We start from the raw sequence: 18,256 nt of genomic DNA on the forward strand, positions 1-18,256 counted from the left end.
TATTTTTGGGAGCCTAGATTGGATAGATGCGTTGCAAAATTCGACACATTATTATATTATGCATGTATGGATTGTTTACTTGTATTATTTTTATGGAATCGGTGTGCGACTCCTATCGTTAATTACATGCACGTGGCGACGTCTTCAATGTTTCGGGAGCCAGCGCAATTGAAGTTCGGCAATGCTAATACGACCGACCCAAAAGCATGGTGACCGATATTTGCCGTGAAATAACAAAATCGTACTGACTTGTGTCTCATCAGATGCTCAAACACCATATTCAACAAACATTAGTTTTTCATAAGACAAAAATATTTTAAGCTATTACATTGGAGAAGACCCGCAAGAACATCCCATCCTCTGTCTAGAAGTTCATGTATTATTCTACAATGAGTGGAACATGATGATTGTTAATTAAGGTGTTGGATTAAAGTAGCCTCCTCCTCCCGTTCCGTAGGTTCCACCTTCATAGTCTTGGGCATATACGGCAAGAAATTTTCGTCCTGCCACATGAAGTTTAAAGTTGTCACATTTTGAATAACCTATAAGTATATACATGGATGTGTATGTATGGTCAAATGGCTATAAGTTTTACTTCCATTTACAAAAGGTGGGGATGCGTATCCATGATGATTGTTGTGGACCGAGTTAGAGTTCTAGAGCCGTGCAAACGTGAAGTCAAGAAGTGAAAGGCCAAATAGTGTGGGAGACGAAAGAAAAGTGAAACTTCGAGGGAGCCAATGATCCAAGGGGAGGGTTTGATTGGGCAAGCGGAGGAATCCGAGTCGAGAGCACTGAGGGCATCGCTCAATGAGGTGGGGGAAAATGTCATGGACCAAAAATTTTCAAGGCACCATAGGTCAAGGAGGTGACCAAGATAACTGAACATGCCTTGAAGTTGTTAGGGGTTCAGGATTTTAGCACTTTAGAATGTTCTCAATGATGTTTACGAGAATTGTATATCTGTATTATAGAGCATTCTTGTAATTAATTGGTGTTAGACAATAGATATGGAGATTGTATCTCCACTTGAGATTGACAGAAAATATATGATTGTAATTAAAGGGACTCATATGTAAATACGGATTTTCTCCCCCTCATTTGTAGCACCCCATATTCAACACAATAAGAAGCAATAGAGCATTTTCTCCGAAAAACTTCTCTCTTGCGTTTCTCTCTACAATCTGGGGTGGGTTAATGATAAAGATGAAAGCCAAGCTTAGGTAAGGGGTGAACGAGTCAAAGGAAGTCTAAGTATCGCAAGGTTGTGATCTCAAGTGTCGGCACGGGCCTAATTTGAAATAAATATAGTTTTTTTTTTATCATAGGAGAACGTGGATATAAATTTTAAATGTGATGATATGTGCTCCATTAAAGAAGGAAAATTTGTTTGGTAACCTTCTAGGTATATCAAATTTTAATCCAAAGAGATATACAATGCCCTCCTTACTTTTTTTCTCGTATTGAGATTGACTATAGGTAAGGATAAGCGTGATTGGTTCTAGGGAACCGACCTTGTTATGACTGGTTCCTATTTTTTGGAATCTTGAACCTATCTTATTTGCCTTGAACCTGTTTTGATACCCTGTTTGGTTGCAGGACCTATTCGAGAACCTGTTAATCTTTTGTTCCTTTTTCTAGTTTTATTTTTTCCAGCAAAATAACATAAGTAGCAATGAAATGATTCAAAGTAGAAGATGAATAACAATAAAAATCACTAACCGCTAAAAGCAAGAATCCTTAAGATGAGTCATAGAAATTACTATCCACAAAAAACAACAATCCAAGATATAATAATATTATGATCCACCAAAATGCTAAATCAATAGGTTCAAAAACCGGTCTGGTTACCTGGTGGGTCTCCACTTGAAACTAGGAACTGGACCGGTTCAAATAGGAACCGGTTCCTAGACCTGTTTTTCAGGTAGTCCGGTCCCGTTTTCAGGTAAACCCGGTCCGGTTGCATACCCTTAATAAAGATCTATCAATCATTTGAAAAGTGAACACCAAATTTAAAAGTTGGCTTTACATCTAGTATAGATAAAAGAAGTGGAGGAACGTAATTGTTGGAGATCGATATATCTTAGTAACTATATTTCCTAAATTATTCAAAATATATTCAGTTTACTTAACGAGAAGGAAACAACTTTCATATTTCACTGGATAAGCTGTCATGCATTCACAATGCAGAAAATTGATGCAATAAACAGAGACCGAAAGTAACATGAGAATTATTGTCTCTATACTTTGGCCGTAATGCAAGGGTCCATCTTCAATTGAGTTTCTGTTTCTATAATCTGGGGTGGGTTAATGATAAAGAAGAAAGCCAAGCTTAGGCAAAGGGGTGAACGAGTCAAAGGAAGTCTTGAGTTCGCAAGGTTGTGATCTCAGAAGTGTCGGCACGGGCCTAATTTGAAATAAATATAGTTTTTTTTTATCATAGGAGAACGTGGATATAAATTTTAAATGTGATGATATGTGCTCCATAAAAGAAGGAAAATTTGTTTGGTAACCTTCTAGGTATATCAAATTTTAATCCAAAGAGATATACAATGCCCTCCTTACTTTTTTTCTCGTATTGAGATTGACTATAGGCAAGGATAAGCGTGATTGGTTCTAGGGAACCGACCTTGTTATGACTGGTTCCTATTTTTTGGAATCTTGAACCTATCTTATTTGCCTTGAACTTGTTTTGGTACCCTGTTTGGTTGCAGGACCTATTCGAGAACCTGTTAATCTTTTGTTCCTTTTTCTAGTTTTATTTTTTCCAGCAAAATAATATAAGTAGCAATGAAATGATTCAAAGTAGAAGATGAATAACAATAAAAATCACTAACCGCTAAAAGCAAGAATCCTTAAGATGAGTCATAGAAATTACTATCCACAAAAAACAACAATCCAAGATATAATAATATTATGATCCACCAAAATGCTAAATCAATAGGTTCAAAAACCGGTCCGGTTACCTGGTGGGTCTTCACTTGAAACTAGGAACCGGACCGGTTCAAATAGGAACCGGTTCCTAGACCTGTTTTTCAGGTAGTCCGGTCCGGTTTTCAAGTAAACCCGGTCCGGTTGCATACCCTTAATAAAGATCTATCAATCATTTGAAAAGTGAACACCAAATTTAAAAGTTGGCTTTACATCTAGTATAGATAAAAGAAGTGGAGGAACGTAATTGTTGGAGATCGATATATCTTAGTAACTATATTTCCTAAATTATTCAAAATATATTCTGTTTACTAAACGAGAAGGAAACAACTTTCATATTTCACTGGATAAGCTGTCATGCATTCACAATGCAGAAAATTGAAGCAATAAACAGAGACCGAAAGTAACATGAGAATTATTGTCTCTATACTTTGGCCGTAATGCAAGGGTCCATCTTCAATTAGTGGTTGCAATTACCATGTCCGTCCCTTCAACCTAGGAACAAACAACACTTCTTCCTTATCTAAAAAAAAAGAATAAATAGGTTCGTTTGTTAGGGGGAAAACTTCATAATAAAGAAAAATACCTTTCGGGAAATCATTTTTTTTAAATGGTTATTTTTTTTTGTTTGGTGATATGTGACCGAAAACTTTTTGTGGTATTTGGTTCTCATTTGGAAAATAATTTCAATCTCATGACATTATCTCAGGCAAAAAAACAAAAATCAAAATTTTAAATATTTTTTACGTTTCTTTTCTCTCTTTTTTCTTTTTTCCTTTCCCTTCTTTCTCCTCCGGCAGTCGCCGAGCCTCGGTGATGGCTGCGACAAGCCACTAGTGAGGGCCGACTTGGCCAACCTCAGTGAGGTCGAGCTCGCTAGATCCTGACAAGCTTGAGCCTTGCTAGCCTCACATGAGGCCAACTCTCGACGGCCCGTATCTATGGCCGGTCGCCGGCCGTCGCCGAGGCCCGACAACCGGCGGAGGAGGAAGAAGAAGGAAAAGGAATAAGAAAGAAAATAAAAGAAAAAAGAAAACATTAAAAACTCAAGAGGAGTAATTCCGGAAAGTGTTTTTACCTTCTTAGATTTAGGAATTCAATTTCCTAATTTCATGCATGAATCCGTTCATTAACCGGAAAGTATTTTTAGTTGACTAATCATTTTCGACGAACCAAACGGGCAAAAGTCCGGAAAACTAATTTCAAGAAAACTCTTTCTCTCAAACAAGCACACCAGTCTCTATTTGTTCGCAGAACATGAATAATTTAAAAAACATTTTTCAAAAAAATGATTACTTGAAATAATTAGTCAATGAAAATTATATTCATTATTTACAATAATTTATGTCTAACTATTTATGTAGATAATGAAAAAAAAATTATTTTTGTATTTTTGTAAGCGATACAAGTAATTATTTTCAGAAAAATATTTTCTAAATTATTCATTTTTTGTGAAACAAACGCACCCCTAAAATTACCAAAGAGCCTTGATATCTATTGAGGACCGAGTTATGCAAAAAGAGAACACACTCAAGAATGATAAAGTTAAATTAGCTAATCAAGTTCGACAAAAAAAAATTTTAACTTACCAAGATTAAGGTTCGGCGAGGCAGACACCACTTCAGGTGAGGACATGAGCAATATGGTTGCGACCAAGATACCCATCAATATGCCTTTCAAGGCCTTAGAGGATAATGCCATTTTGTGTCCTAAAACGATACTTGTGAATTTTAGTTTTTGTGAAGGAGTTTTGTGATTTGGGTTGCATTCTTATAGGTCAAATTGGACAGGCTGACACGTAATTTATTTCTTTGTAAATTTGCTCTGGTGTTGACTGTAATGGACAATTCCAAACTTGGATGAGGAATAAAAGACAGTCAAAACAGACCTGGATGGCTGTTATGTATGGCTTACTCAGTCAAAAGCAAGGCGGCCACCTACTACCTAGTGACATTTCTTCGCGCGAGTTTGGCATAGACTGGACCGAGCAGATCACTTCTTCAACCATGTTTCGTCAATCATCTAGATAGATAGGGACGCATGAGAATTTTTTAAACGGACGATGGCGCACTCAAATTTCTACCAGCTAGTGTTAGACTAATGAAAAGGTTGAAAATCCAGCTTCTCTGCAGACTTATATGACAATGATTCGGTAGACCGACAACTTCTTGGAAAACGAGAGGAGTTGAATGGCAAACCAAGTCTTCCTTTGCGTGCGTGGCAGAGGAAGACTGACGGAGTCTTCATCTGCCCGCATGGCTTATGAAGACTATCTTATGACTCGAAAGTGCTGAAAAGGAGAAAAATAACGAAAGTCTTCGCATGCATGGTGGACGTAACACCCTGCAAATGTCAAAGACGTGGCGTTCCAAGACAATAATCCGAACTTATTTGGAACTGTCTGAGAAATTAACATCGTATTACCTCATGGATCTTGAAAATAATTGATTCAGTCAAGCATGGTGTTCGCCCATGGATGATCACTGTATTTTCGGATCTGCCCATTCTTCTACTCATAATCCGACATTCCTATGTTAAATTTTTTATTCGTTTGAGCTACATCTCAAGAGAACTTCAAATGAAGCAGAAGAAATTTCACTCAGTTCTCTACATCCTCATTCTGATTCACATCAGGCTTTGTACAAGCACGGCTAGAGCCAGTGATGCCGACACCGACAGAGAAGCGCTCGTGGCTTTCAAATCCACGATATCTGACCCGCGAAATGCACTCACGGGTTGGAATCTCAGCACATCTCACTGTAATTGGACCGGCGTTTCATGCACAAATGATGGTGAAATGAGAGTGAATGCTCTAATCCTTGCTGGTCTCGGACTCACTGGCATCCTCCCATCTCAACTCTCCAACCTCAACTCTCTTCAGTATCTCAATTTGTCTCGGAACTCGTTCAGCGGTGAAATTCCGTCAAGTTTTGGACACCTCACAGCCCTTCGGCAAATCATTCTTTCCAGGAACTCTATCAGTGGCTTGATTCCAGCGAATCTCTCTTGGTGTCATAGCCTTGAAGAGATCAACTTCGAGTATAACAACATATCCGGCGAACTTCCCACTGAATTGGGTGTTCTCTCTGAGCTAAAGATTCTTATTGTTTCAGTGAATAATCTCACTGGCTCAATCCCGAAAACGTTTGGTAATCTCTCTGCTCTCACCACTCTTAGCCTTGCGAGCAACCATTTGTCCGGTGAGCTGTCGAACGAGCTTGGGAGTCTTCAAAATCTGACCGTTCTTCAGCTCTCTGTGAATGCATTAACTGGCACAATCCCCCCTTGGATTTTCAACATTTCAACCCTCGAATTCATTAGTCTTACACAGAACAAGCTCGTCGGAAGATTGCCGTCTAGTATAAGCATCTCACTAGCAAACCTGAAACAACTCTATTTGGCAGAAAATATGATTGAGGGGTTGCTACCAAATTATTTGTTCAACAGTTCACAAATTCAAGTCCTCGATGTCTCTTCCAATCGATTTAGTGGGTCCATTCCTTCACTAGGTAACATGAAAAGCCTGAATTATTTGCATCTCGGCTACAACAATCTGTCATCTACCACCGATCTCAACCTTCAGATCTTCCATTCACTTGTCAATTGCACCAAGTTAGAGATTCTCTACCTAAACAGCAACCAACTAGCTGGCGAACTTCCTAGCTCAATTGGAAACTTGTCAGTGCATCTGCGAGAGTTTTGCATCGATGATAATCATTTAACCAAAGGTTTCCCCGATGTCCTCGATAGGTATCAGAACCTCACGGCCTTGTCGCTCTACCAGAACTGGTTCGCAGGAAAATTTCCCAGCACCGTAGGAAGGTTGCACCAGCTCCAAACTCTCCAAGCATACGGAAATAACTTTTACAGTGAAATCCCGGATTTCTTTGGCAATCTCACTCAGTTATACCGTCTCAGGATGGGAAATAATGAGTTCTCTGGTAGACTTCCTTCGAGCATTGGAAACTGCAAGCAATTGAATGTACTCGGGTTGGCGTCGAATAGCCTCAGCGGAAACATTCCAGAGGAGATTTTCAGGCTTTCCAACTTGAGAGCTCTGCTATTGGCCGAAAACAAATTGACTGGTTCTCTCTCTCCTCGGGTGGGAAGCTTGAAACAACTCGAATCGCTTGATGTTTCAGATAACCAGCTATCTGGAACTATTCCAACGTCCATTGGTGGCTGCTCGAGTTTGGATGCTCTCACAATGGCTAGGAACAACCTAAGCGGGCAAATACCAAGTCAAATTGGCGACTTATCTGCACTGCAGAGTTTGGATCTCTCGTCGAACAATCTCTCCAGTTCAATCCCAGTAGAACTAGGAAATCTTCAGATTCTGCAGAGACTGAACCTGTCTTTCAATCATTTAGAAGGGCAAGTTCCTATGAATGGTGAGTTTGCTAATCTAACCTGGGATGAACTCCAGGGGAATAATGAGCTTTGCGTGATCGATGCAGAAGCAGCACGAAAGCTAGGGATTAGTACATGTGAAGCTATGACAAAGAAAAAGTCCAATCAGCATCACCTGCTTGCAGTCCTCATTCCCGTTTCAATCTCTTTTGTGTTAGTGTGTTGCATCCTCTGCTTCACATGGGTAATTATCCAAAAGAAGAGGAAGATAAAAGAGAGAGAGTCATCATTCCCATCTCCTCTCATCAAAGGCTTGCCGAAGAAGGTATCTTATGATGAGCTTCGCCGTGCAACTAATGGGTTTGCTCAAGAAAACTTCATTGGGAAGGGCGGGTTTGGCTCCGTGTACAAAGCTGTGTTCCTACGGAACGATGGCTCTTGCATTAGCCTTGCTGTTAAGGTCATAGATCTTGAGCAAAGCAAGGCTTCCAAGAGCTTCAATGCGGAATGCAAAGCCCTCAAATTCATCCGGCATCGGAACCTCGTGAAAGTCGCAACTTCCTGCTCAAGTGTCGACAACATGGGGCATGAGTTCAAAGCGCTGGTGATGGAGTACATGCCTAATGGTAACTTGGAGAAGTGGCTCTACCCAGAAGACATCGAGCGTGATGGCTCGAGCTTGAGCCTAATGCAGAGGCTCAATGTCGCTATCGACATTGCTTCTGCAATGGATTACCTGCATCACGACTGCGACCCTCCTGTGGTCCACTGCGATCTGAAGCCGGGGAATGTCCTTTTGGATGACAACATGGTTGCACACGTCGGGGACTTCGGATTGGCTAGGTTTCTTCCTCAAAATCAGCAGGAAACTGGTCACAGCACAATAGGACTGAAAGGTTCGATTGGTTACATTCCTCCAGGTACAGCGATTTCTTTTTTTAATCCAATTTTTTTTTTCAAAAGTTCGATCAATCTTTTCATTATTAAATGATATGCTTGTGCCTTTTTGGTCACCCCTAGAGTATGGAATGGGAAGCAGGGCATCAACCAGTGGAGATGTCTACAGTTTCGGCATCCTCCTGCTGGAGATGCTTGTCTTGAAGAAACCGACAGACCAAATGTTCGAGGAAGGCCTGAACCTGAGAATTTTCGCGTCGGCATTGGACAACGGGGCTCACAAAGTTCTCGACATCGCTGATTCAAGGCTTTTCGCAAATGATGAGGCTTCCAATTCGACGGGGAGCAATATCTCCTCGAGCAGCTTCTTCATGCATTCAGACAACGTCAGCTTAGGAGGCAGCACGAATCCAAGGAACAGCTGGTTGATGAGGTGCGAAGAATGTGTCGCAGGTTCGATCAGGTTAGGCCTGTCTTGTGCAGCGCCATCCGCCAAGGATCGTCCGAGCATGAGAGAGGCCTTGGCTAGATTGCACGAGATAAAGAGAGCTTTGCTGGGCTCAGTCGATGCCTCCTGATCACGTATAAGAATTTTGAGAACCTGTGTGCCCCTATATTTTGTACAATGGCTGTGCAACATCAAAGGCAATTAGCATCTCCAAATCAAAGTCACGTTTGTCATTTATGTCTATGAGAGATTTCTTATATACGTATGTATATGTGTAGATTGAATTTCTAGCTAATGCACTCAATTCCCACGTTTAACATGAGATTTAAGGAGCAGAAGATTTGGCAAGAAAGATGTGATTCTGGGAAGGATATGCACATGCTAGGAAAAACAAAAGGAAACAGTGATAATGACGCGAAACCTCCCCATTACACGAATTCAATGTCTTGATCTCCAAACCCATCAAGGAGGAATTCTGATGGACTCTCACACCCAAAATTCATTATTGTTTTGTTTTAGTCCATTTTTTTCTCACCTCTCACCATGAATAATCGGAGTGTGAATCCAATAGATATCTTCACAGAACCGTGGCGAACTCCAATATCCAAGTAATAACCACTTAGATCAGAAACTGTCTTCCTGTTCAGTTGCTCTTCTCAACACTACTGTTGGAGAGGGTCATGCCCAGCCATTGCAGTACCCTCTGAAAGAATTTACTGAGTTAATACTTTTCTTTCTGATGAGTTTTCTGAGGGTCACCACTTCCTTCTAATTAATTTTCCAACATTTCTTGTTTTTTCTTCCTTTAGCAAACAAGAAGTGGGGCTCTTTGAAAATTCGGCTAATCTGCTCAGATATGATAATCTCCATAGTCCCGAACACAAAAGAAAAAAATCATTTCTTTGTTCTTTCTTTTAGCGTTTCCTTAGGAACTATAAGGTGTTGAGATGCACACGCGAGATGTATAAAAAAAAATATCCCATATCGGAGAATTGGTATGGTGTGGAATATTTAATATATCATAATTGGCTTATAATTCATTGTTTCAAGTGTTTGAGTGAAGATGGATTCAATTGAATATGTTGATGAACTCTACGGTATTGAACTTCTTAGCTTTGTTGTTTTGCGGAAAATGTTTTTCAGGAAAATAATAATATTTTCCGATATTTAACTGATATCTTAAACAAAAATAAACTGGAAAATATTTTTTGCTGTTTCATATTTAAAATCCAATTTGATTTTCCTAGGAAATTACCAAAAAATTCGAATTTTTTATTATTTTTTCTTTTTTCTTTTTCCTTCTTCCTTCTTCCACAGCCAGTGGTCGGCCATGGCAATGGCTAGCGATCGGCCACAAGCAAAGGACGAGCTCGCCCAAGGCCAGCGAGGCTCGAGCTCGCCATATTTCGATGATCTGAGTTGAGCTAGCTTCGGGCAAGGCTCCACATCTCCAAATCTGGTGAGCTCAAAGCTCATCGCCTCCTCCTTGAGATCGCCACGACTCATGAGGCCTTAGCTCGCCACAATTGGCCAACCTCTGGCAAGGCCTTAAGCTCACCCCTCCTCCTCGAGCTTGCCATGACTTGCAAGGCCTCAAGCTTGCCACGACTCACCAACCTTTGGCGAAGCCTCAAGCTCGTTGAATTGGCGAGGTGGAGGCTAGCTTGGCTCAGGTCGTTGGAATTGGGCGAGCTAGAGCCTCGCCGGCTTTGGACAAGCTGGTCCCTCTCCTGCGGCTGGTGCTGTGGCCAGTCACCAGCCGAGGAAGAAGGAAAAAGAAAGGAAAGAAAAGAAAAGAAAAAAGAATAAAAATTAAAAATTCAATTTTTTTAAAAATATTGTTATAAGAATGAATGTTTTATTAACTAAGGACCCGAATCAGAGAATCGAGGACCTGCACTTGGCTTTTGTGAACCTGGGCCTAAGTCCCGAGGACCAGAGCTCAAGGATCGTGGACCCAAACACGACATTTATGGACTTGGGCTCGAGTGCCAAGACATCGGGCATGGGCACCAAGAGTTCGGGCCCAGCCCCGATGGACTCGGGCGTGGGCGCTAGGGCACCGGGCTTGGGCACCAAAGTCATAAACTCGGCCTCGATGGACCCGAGCCCAGGTGCCGGAGACCTGGTCTTGCATGCCGGGGACCTGGGAACCAGCGTTGGAGTTTCCGTGCTCAAACGCAGAATTTCGGGTTCAAGCGTCGATACGTAGTCATATTTTGAAAAATATTTTCCGGTTTTTCAAAGAGGAAATTGTGTTCTTGAATGTAAGCATAAGTTTTTTGTCGACTAGGAGAACATTTTTCGTTATCTCATTTTTCTAAGCGAACCAAACATCGGAAAATGAAGAAAATGTTTTCTTGAAAAATGATTCCCGCAAAACAATCGGAGCCTAAACCGAAATAAATCAAAGCCTAATCTCTTCTGACGTTCATATGGCGTCCGGATGCGTATCTTGACCTAATCCACTTCCTATATGCGGGTAACAATATCTTACGTTCAAGATAACATTGATAATATCACAATCATCGCTTCTACGAGCGAAGTATCACTAGTTGTCCATGAAAGAGACAATTAACGTTCATCCGTGCCGATTAAATTAAGCCGGGACGTCCGTTATGTCGTGCCATAAGTATAAACTACAGCTTGAAATGCACAAGACACAGGCACACGCCAGCTTGCCCAATGACTGGCCAGTGATCATCATCGTATTAGCGAATGATTAACCGCGTAATTAACGAGCTGACCCTTGAAAAGTCAAAGGGATTGCATCGGATTCGAGGAGGGTACCCTGATGGCCGGAAACTCCTGCGAGTGCAAGCCTTGTTCCGAATTTGTTAATCGGACTTTGCTTCGAAAGAACTGAGGAAGACGCGCCACGTAACAGCGGAAGCACGTGCGGGCGCCACAACGCCCCCGCGACGTTAGCTCCTCAAATTTCACGAGCAATCTTCCCCCCTTGACTTGCGTTGCGATTTCGCTAATCCCCAAGTGCGAAAGTACACTGTACATGCTGCACAGCCTCATCACATGCGGACGAAACTCACAGAGGGGGATGCAAACGAGGGTATTCATCACTGATGCAAATCGAGCTAGCATCTCCGCGTCAGTGCTGATCGTGTCATATAAAACGGCCGACGTCTATGTCAGCGATTTCCAGTCAAAATTGGATGGACTGAATTGACACAATTACAATAAATTTAGGACTTTTTTTAGGTAATTCTTTTCCACGGGACATCATTGGCCAAGGACTTGTTCTAATTTTTTGCACTTCTAATGTCTTCAGCAAGAAACAAACAATAGTTGCCATTTATCGTAATAGAGCCGTACCCTCCATCCCAGCTCAAGTGGATCCCTTATGGTCATCTATGGATCCATTGTCCCCACACCCAACACTCAATCGAGGACAACTATGCCAACCGACAAGCCCCGACTCGTCCACTTCAATCGCACTCCGATGTTGCCCATTCTATAAATGCCATGTGACGGATCGCCCCTAGGACGAGCAATTGCCCAGCCCCTTAACCACTACGCGACAAATCGCTTTTAAGAAGAGAATGATGCCGGTACGAACTCATTCGATCCGTGATGTAGTGAGTTGAGCCAAAAAATAAGCGACGTTCTATAAGAATCGGAAATGGAGCGTTCGACAAAAGACAACAGATTTATGAAATGCAGAACATTTGATTCGTAAAATACGAGCCGTGAACATGTAATAGATGAAATTAGAACAATAAGGATGCGAATGGCAACGATTCTGTGCGAGGAAACTGATTCTGCTTAGAAATAATTCTTTTTGATCCCGTGCTAGGGAACAATTTCTAAGCATTTGAAGGCATTTGGTAACTGCCTAAAATTTCTATTCTTAGAATAGAAAAAGAACAAAAATGGGTTTGGTAACTACACAAAATTTCTTTTTATTAATAATATTTTAATAATATATTTGAATTTTTTAATATTTCTTTCTTTCTTTATTTCCTTTTTTTTATTATTTTTTTCTTTCTTTCCCTTCCCTTCGTTGGCCATGGCTAGTAGCCGGCGCCGGCAACCGGCCACAGGCCAAGGCTGGCGAGGGCTAGGTCGGCCTCACCATGGCTAGGAGAGGCCTTGCCGTCGCGGCCGCGAGCCGCCCTCGCCCAGGCGGCGAGGGGGACCCTTGCCGACCCTGGCCTATGGCCAATCGCCGATCGCCGGCGGTAGGCCAGGAAGAAGAACAACAACAAACGAAAAAGGAAAAAGAAAACCAAAAAGAATCAGAAATGGAAAAATTGTTCCCAGAATTAAGAAGTTACTTTTTTTGGCTTCTTGATTCTATTCCAAAACTGATTTTGGGAATAATTTTTTGTAAATTTGTGCCCGGGAACAAAAAATTTAACAAACAGATTTCTATTCCCAAACTGATTCTGATAACAAAAGAACAGAAATTTTTACCATTTGGCAACTTGCCAAACGGGCCCTAAGTCGTCCCAACTCCACACGTAGGCACTCTTATTAATGCTTGTATGAAATGTTATCAGATGTTAGATTAGACTAAGAGAGTATAACTTGGATCCAACTTAAGAAAATTGTACAGGTGAAATGAAATACAAAAACACAAAACACATGACCATGAATCATCACCATCACCACCTCCTCCATCGTTATGATTTCACACCACCATCCTCTTCCTTGGTGCTGACGGCTCAGCAACCGCCCACAACGTTCCGTGTCAGCAAATCCACACTGACCCCACACATGCCCCCTTCAATGCACCGCTCCTCATGCTCCATTCATATATATCTCTTCCTCTTCTTCTTCAATCTTGATCATCTCCTTTCGTATCACACCCACCCAAAAAACCAAAAGAGCGAAAGGAACAACCACCTCCCATCTTGGTCACTGGCTAACCCTAGACCGAGAACCACAGAGTTTCTCTCAGTTCTCTTCGTCGCTGAGTGTGAAAGAACCCGATGTTCGCACCCTCGAGCGACCAAGCAGCGCTGTTCCAGCGGTGGGGGACCGCAAGCCACAGTGGCGTCCCCGCTGCCGCTCCGAACTGCCCCCGCTGCACCTCCGGCAACACCAAGTTCTGCTACTACAACAACTACAGCCTCTCTCAGCCCCGGTACTTCTGCAAGTCCTGCCGACGGTACTGGACCAACGGCGGCTCGCTCCGCAACATTCCCGTCGGCGGCGGCTGCCGCAAGAACCGCCGCAGCACGAAGCCCTCCTCCAGGTCGCAGGCTCCGGGCTCTGGCCAGCCCGAGCGCGCTTCCCTGGCTGGTGGTCAGCCTGACTCAGTGGACAAGGATCAGAGTGTCGAGTCACCTCAGGGTGGCTCGCCGGCCACCACAGCTGGTGCGATGGATATCGATATGGCGGCGGTTTTCGCCAAGTTCTTGAATAATGAGCAGACCAAGTCCAGCTCTCAAGATTTGACAGGTTCGACCTCTAGCGCGGTGACCCCGGATAGTGTGCAGACGTCAGCGTCGCTTGACCTCGTTGGAGAGCAGGCTGAGCCGCCTCTGGAAGTGCCTCACGTTGAAGGGCTGTTCATGGAAACAAATGGTTTCGGTCACCATGAATCAGCGGACGACTTGTTATGGGGCGATACGACGTCCTGCTCGGCGAATTTCGCGTGGCAGCCCATGTTGCAGTTACAGGAGATTGGAACGTCACCGTCCGACGATCAGTTCAGATTGCTTCCGACGAATGATAATTTTTGGAGCTCATTTGATCTTGCGGGGTTTGAGCTCTCCTCGAGGCCTTGAATATGAGGTTGCGGTTTTCTATTTTCTCTTTTTTTTTTCTTTTGGGGGTGGGGGGCATATAATTTTTTAGTGTTTTTCATAAAGTAAGAATTATACAATGAGCCAATGACGCGATTCATGGCGCATATAATACACTCTAGCGATTGATATATGGAATCTGAAATAAGAATAGATTCAAATAGTCCTGATATTATCTTCCCTTATGTATGATTGATCTAACTCATAGAATGAAGTGATTTTCTTTTTGTGAGAAAACTCAGAGAATGAAAAATTGTATGGCTAATATATCAAACTATAGAGAAATGTTGCTAGCATATGACATGAACAATTATCAACTATCTATCTTGTCCTACCATGGCAAATGTTGGGTAGTCAGGGAGGACATAATATCGATATAACGAAGCGCGGGGACCGGTCTTTAGGTTTTCGGAGCACAATAAGTAGTGCATGGTACAACTTGGCTGATTGCATGATCAAATGAATTGCATAGTTTATTAAATGATTGGTGCACCCAAACATATGTGATTCAACCATCAATTGGGTAGACTCATTCTCCGTATTGTTTTACTTTCCATTCTAGTGGGAACTGAAGATAAATGCACCAGTGGCACACTCCAAATTTGAGAAGTTTCAGTTGACCATTATCTTTTTCTTAAATTAGTAAAAACTAGGGTTGATAGTTGGTTCTTAACCAAGTTATTATTTAGTCGTTCTCGTTTGGAGTCACAATCTAGATAGTTATACTTTCCTCCGTCAATCCGTGGTTCTTTGATATCAATTACTCATTCTCATTCTTTAACCATGCCTCTGATCGGGTGGTTTATGAGTCATGGTCTATGGCTATTCACTCGCATGCTAACTTAAGTAAATATAAATATGGTTGATGTCCGTGCTTGTAACCACCAATCACAAGACTGGTTGGATGAAGTTTCCTTCAATTAAGGATCCCGGGAAAACATGGCTCCAATAAAAATCCATATTCCTATCCTCGTTTTGCTCTCATTCTTCTTAATTTTCTTTTACTAAGCTCACAGAAGGCGAAAACTGATTATAGAGCGAATAAGTACATATATTTTACTTTCATGTATCATGTTACAATCGAATGTCACAGCATGTAGGGTTTGGATCTCGATCTAAGGTTTTATTTTGGAGAGAAAGTAATAATAGACCGCCACAATCTTTCTTTCTTTCTTTCTTTTTTTCGGCTAGATTAGAAAAGAAACTAAAGATATTTGATTAAAAAAGTTCCGTGAGCTAATAATTGCAGATACCATTTCATTTTTCGTTTCTTTCTTTTGACTAATACTTAAATATGGAAAAGTTCCTATTAGTTTAGTACATTCAAGGACGAGAAAAGAGATTGGAAAATTTAAATTAATTTTTCTTGGATCATGCGTCGTACCAATTTATTTATACTCGATCCGAGATCTAATAATACGTAATGTCCTTTTGAGGAAGCCAAAGAAAGCGTACCGCAATCGTCTAGGCAATAAGAGAGGACGTTTATCAAGCTCCTCGAGCAAAAATTTACCCTAAAAACACACGTCTGTTTCGGGCCGCAAGTTCTGCCGATGTCTCCACCTTACTTCTCTACTCATCCTCGCTTCACATGAGGTTCAAGAACGATCAGCTAGCTTACCTCGGATCGAGGCAGAGAAGATGTGTACATGACATTGACAACTACGACATCGTGCTTCATCGACTTGATTAGATGTATGAGTAGATACGCCATCGATTTTTTTGAGAAGGTCAAAGTCAGAGAGATTTGGGCAGGTCTCATTGAGTTAGGTATTGCTCAAAATTGTAATAATGGAAGTCCAATACCTCACAATGAGATATCATGAAAGAGATTACCCGACTCGACCTGATTAAACTCAAGAACTTATATTAGTATTATACGAGTTATCCGTCAAAAATAAGAAAGTTAGATTGCTCCATTTAACTTTATTAACTGACGTGGACTTCATAGAAGTTGCGCATTCTTTCCCTTGATAAGTCACTAATACCCAAGAAAACCAAAAGAAAAGCATGTGGAAATATAATACCTCTAAGTTGGAGAAGAAATACTACATAAACTTATCTTGTGAACAATGTGCAACGAATCAATGAACAAATGACAGCACAACGAATACTTCGTATTACGCGATTTATTGCGCAACTCAATATGAAGCTCACTTCAATTCGAAATATATAAGATCAACTTGTTCTAAAAGTAGTGAGAGCCTAGACAACAATTCACCCTTTGGAATCAAACCAACAGACGACAGGAACCATACAAATCTTCTTCTCCCTCTCTCTCTCTCTCTATGTGATGACATATCCATGGGACTCCTTCCACTGCTCACTAACTGGCATCAGTAAAAAACTGTTGCACGTGGGTCATTCCCAAGCGCGCCATTGCATGTGGGCTTGACGTGGGAGCGTTGGGATGTCGATGTTGACGATCCAATTCCGATCGGATGTGGAGTGATTGTATCGAAGATGTTTCCCATCTCTATCGAGATTCGGGTGGATTTTTGTTCCGGGGGAAGTTGGAACGAGTCCCCTTTTGGTGTGATGTCAAACCCCCATCACATGGCCTCATCGAATCATGCATATGTCCTCTTGTGTGGCTTCATATCTTCGGTGGACCCTTGGCAAAATAGCGTCGTGCTCCTTGAATTATTTGGATGAATAGGCTAAAGATTCGCAAGGGGACCTGCTTCTCTTCATATGCTTGGGGTTGTGGATCAATTCGGTTGGCTTAGAGTAATAAATTCGACTGTGAAAAAAGGTGCGGCGGCTTTTACGAGGATCGGCAAAGCACCTCGATGCAACAATTTTAGAGAAGTTGCTTGCCTGGCTTCTAGGTGGTACAACTCTGATGTGTTTTTCCAAACACACGGAGGTACGACCCATCACGGTGTAGTCGCATCACAGCACAGCTAACTTACAGTCGAAGCTATACCATACAAGTTCTAAAATTCAAAGAGCATTTTTGGCATTGGGCTTAAGCTTATATTACGATCATTCATGTCGACGAATGCAATTTTGCAAACATCGTCGGTAAAAAGGAAAATACCAAATGTAACCGTTACCTCTCTCCATCAATTATCACTTTGGCTCCTTTATTTCTAAGTTACCTCTTTCCATCATGCGTGTTCATCTTAAATACCAATTTGCAGCTTAGTTCAGATATTAGTCTAATATTATTTACGAAATCACTACTTGCTTCGTAAAATGCCTTTTACTCAATTCCAAATTATCCCCAACCCAGAAGCACAAACCTCTCTACTAAACCTAACCACCGTAACCTAGTTGTAACCATCATCATCCGGGCACCACAACTGCTGTCGAACCAGCCTTCCATCTCGGCCTCCTCACTACTTAGCACTTCTCGCCTTCACATTGAGAGAGAAAGAGAGAGACCCAAAAAAAGAAAACGAGCCAAATAATCAAGAAGGGGGCTTCGAGTGTCGAGGGTGGTGGCGGGAGTGGAGGCGACGATATGAACAATGGGAGATGTGGCCGTAGAAAGTGGGACAGTCTCCGGCGACGGCAGCGGGGGTGGAGGAAGTGAGGCTCTATGGATGTACTGTTGGAGGTATTGGAGTTTGTGGTCGGTGAAGAGTTAAGACACGCTTGATGTTTTCTAGAAAGAGAGCAATGTAGTCTTTTGGTGCATAAGGTTCTATCTAAGGACTCAAATTGGTACTTTGGAAAACAGACGAGGAAAATTGATAAAGGAGTAAAAAGTGGGATCATATTTGGTATTTGTCTTTCCTAAAGCATGCTTGATATGGGATAAGCCAAGGGTTTCTAAGAAGGGAAAATTGTCCAAAAAATCATAAATATATTACACTTTTGATAATTCAGTCGTGAACTTTTTAATTGTGTTAAT

At 41.8% G+C, this 18,256-nt stretch overlaps 2 protein-coding genes and 1 long non-coding RNA gene across 3 annotated transcripts; 2 read left to right on the forward strand and 1 right to left on the reverse strand.

The window, feature by feature from the left end:
* Positions 1–279: 279 nt before the first annotated feature.
* LOC115684701 (uncharacterized) lies at positions 280–4,684 on the reverse strand. The gene is made up of 2 exons (XR_004006164.2): positions 4,521–4,684; positions 280–503 (listed from the first exon to the last, which is right to left on the reverse strand). It is a non-coding gene; the product is annotated as an uncharacterized LOC115684701 (long non-coding RNA).
* Positions 4,685–5,416: 732 nt separating this feature from the next.
* Positions 5,417–8,928, forward strand: LOC115684626 (probable LRR receptor-like serine/threonine-protein kinase At3g47570). The gene is made up of 2 exons (XM_030609440.2): positions 5,417–8,201; positions 8,302–8,928. The coding sequence occupies exons 1-2, from the start codon at positions 5,510–5,512 to the stop codon at positions 8,754–8,756; spliced, it is 3,147 nt and encodes a 1,048-aa protein (XP_030465300.2). The 5' UTR covers positions 5,417–5,509; the 3' UTR covers positions 8,757–8,928.
* A 4,647-nt stretch (positions 8,929–13,575) lies between these two features.
* LOC115684654 (dof zinc finger protein DOF1.2) lies at positions 13,576–14,376 on the forward strand. Its single transcript, XM_030609483.2, has one exon. It carries the CDS (start codon positions 13,576–13,578, stop codon positions 14,374–14,376), a length of 801 nt encoding a protein of 266 aa, XP_030465343.1.
* Positions 14,377–18,256: the final 3,880 nt, after the last annotated feature.

This window comes from Syzygium oleosum, unplaced genomic scaffold (genome assembly GCF_021117445.2).
Source record: "Syzygium oleosum isolate NSW1041296 unplaced genomic scaffold, Sole_v2.1 Sole_v2.02, whole genome shotgun sequence".
NCBI classification, from domain to species: Eukaryota; Viridiplantae; Streptophyta; class Magnoliopsida; order Myrtales; family Myrtaceae; genus Syzygium; species Syzygium oleosum.

Excerpts from the sequence above, each read along its gene's own strand:
- LOC115684626 (XM_030609440.2), top strand. The coding sequence starts at position 5,510 with ATGAAGCAGAAGAAATTTCACTCAGTTCTCTACATCCTCATTCTGATT. Across the intron at positions 8,202-8,301 it reads GATTGGTTACATTCCTCCAG|AGTATGGAATGGGAAGCAGG; the intron begins GTACAGCGATTT and ends GGTCACCCCTAG.
- LOC115684654 (XM_030609483.2), top strand. The coding sequence starts at position 13,576 with ATGTTCGCACCCTCGAGCGACCAAGCAGCGCTGTTCCAGCGGTGGGGG.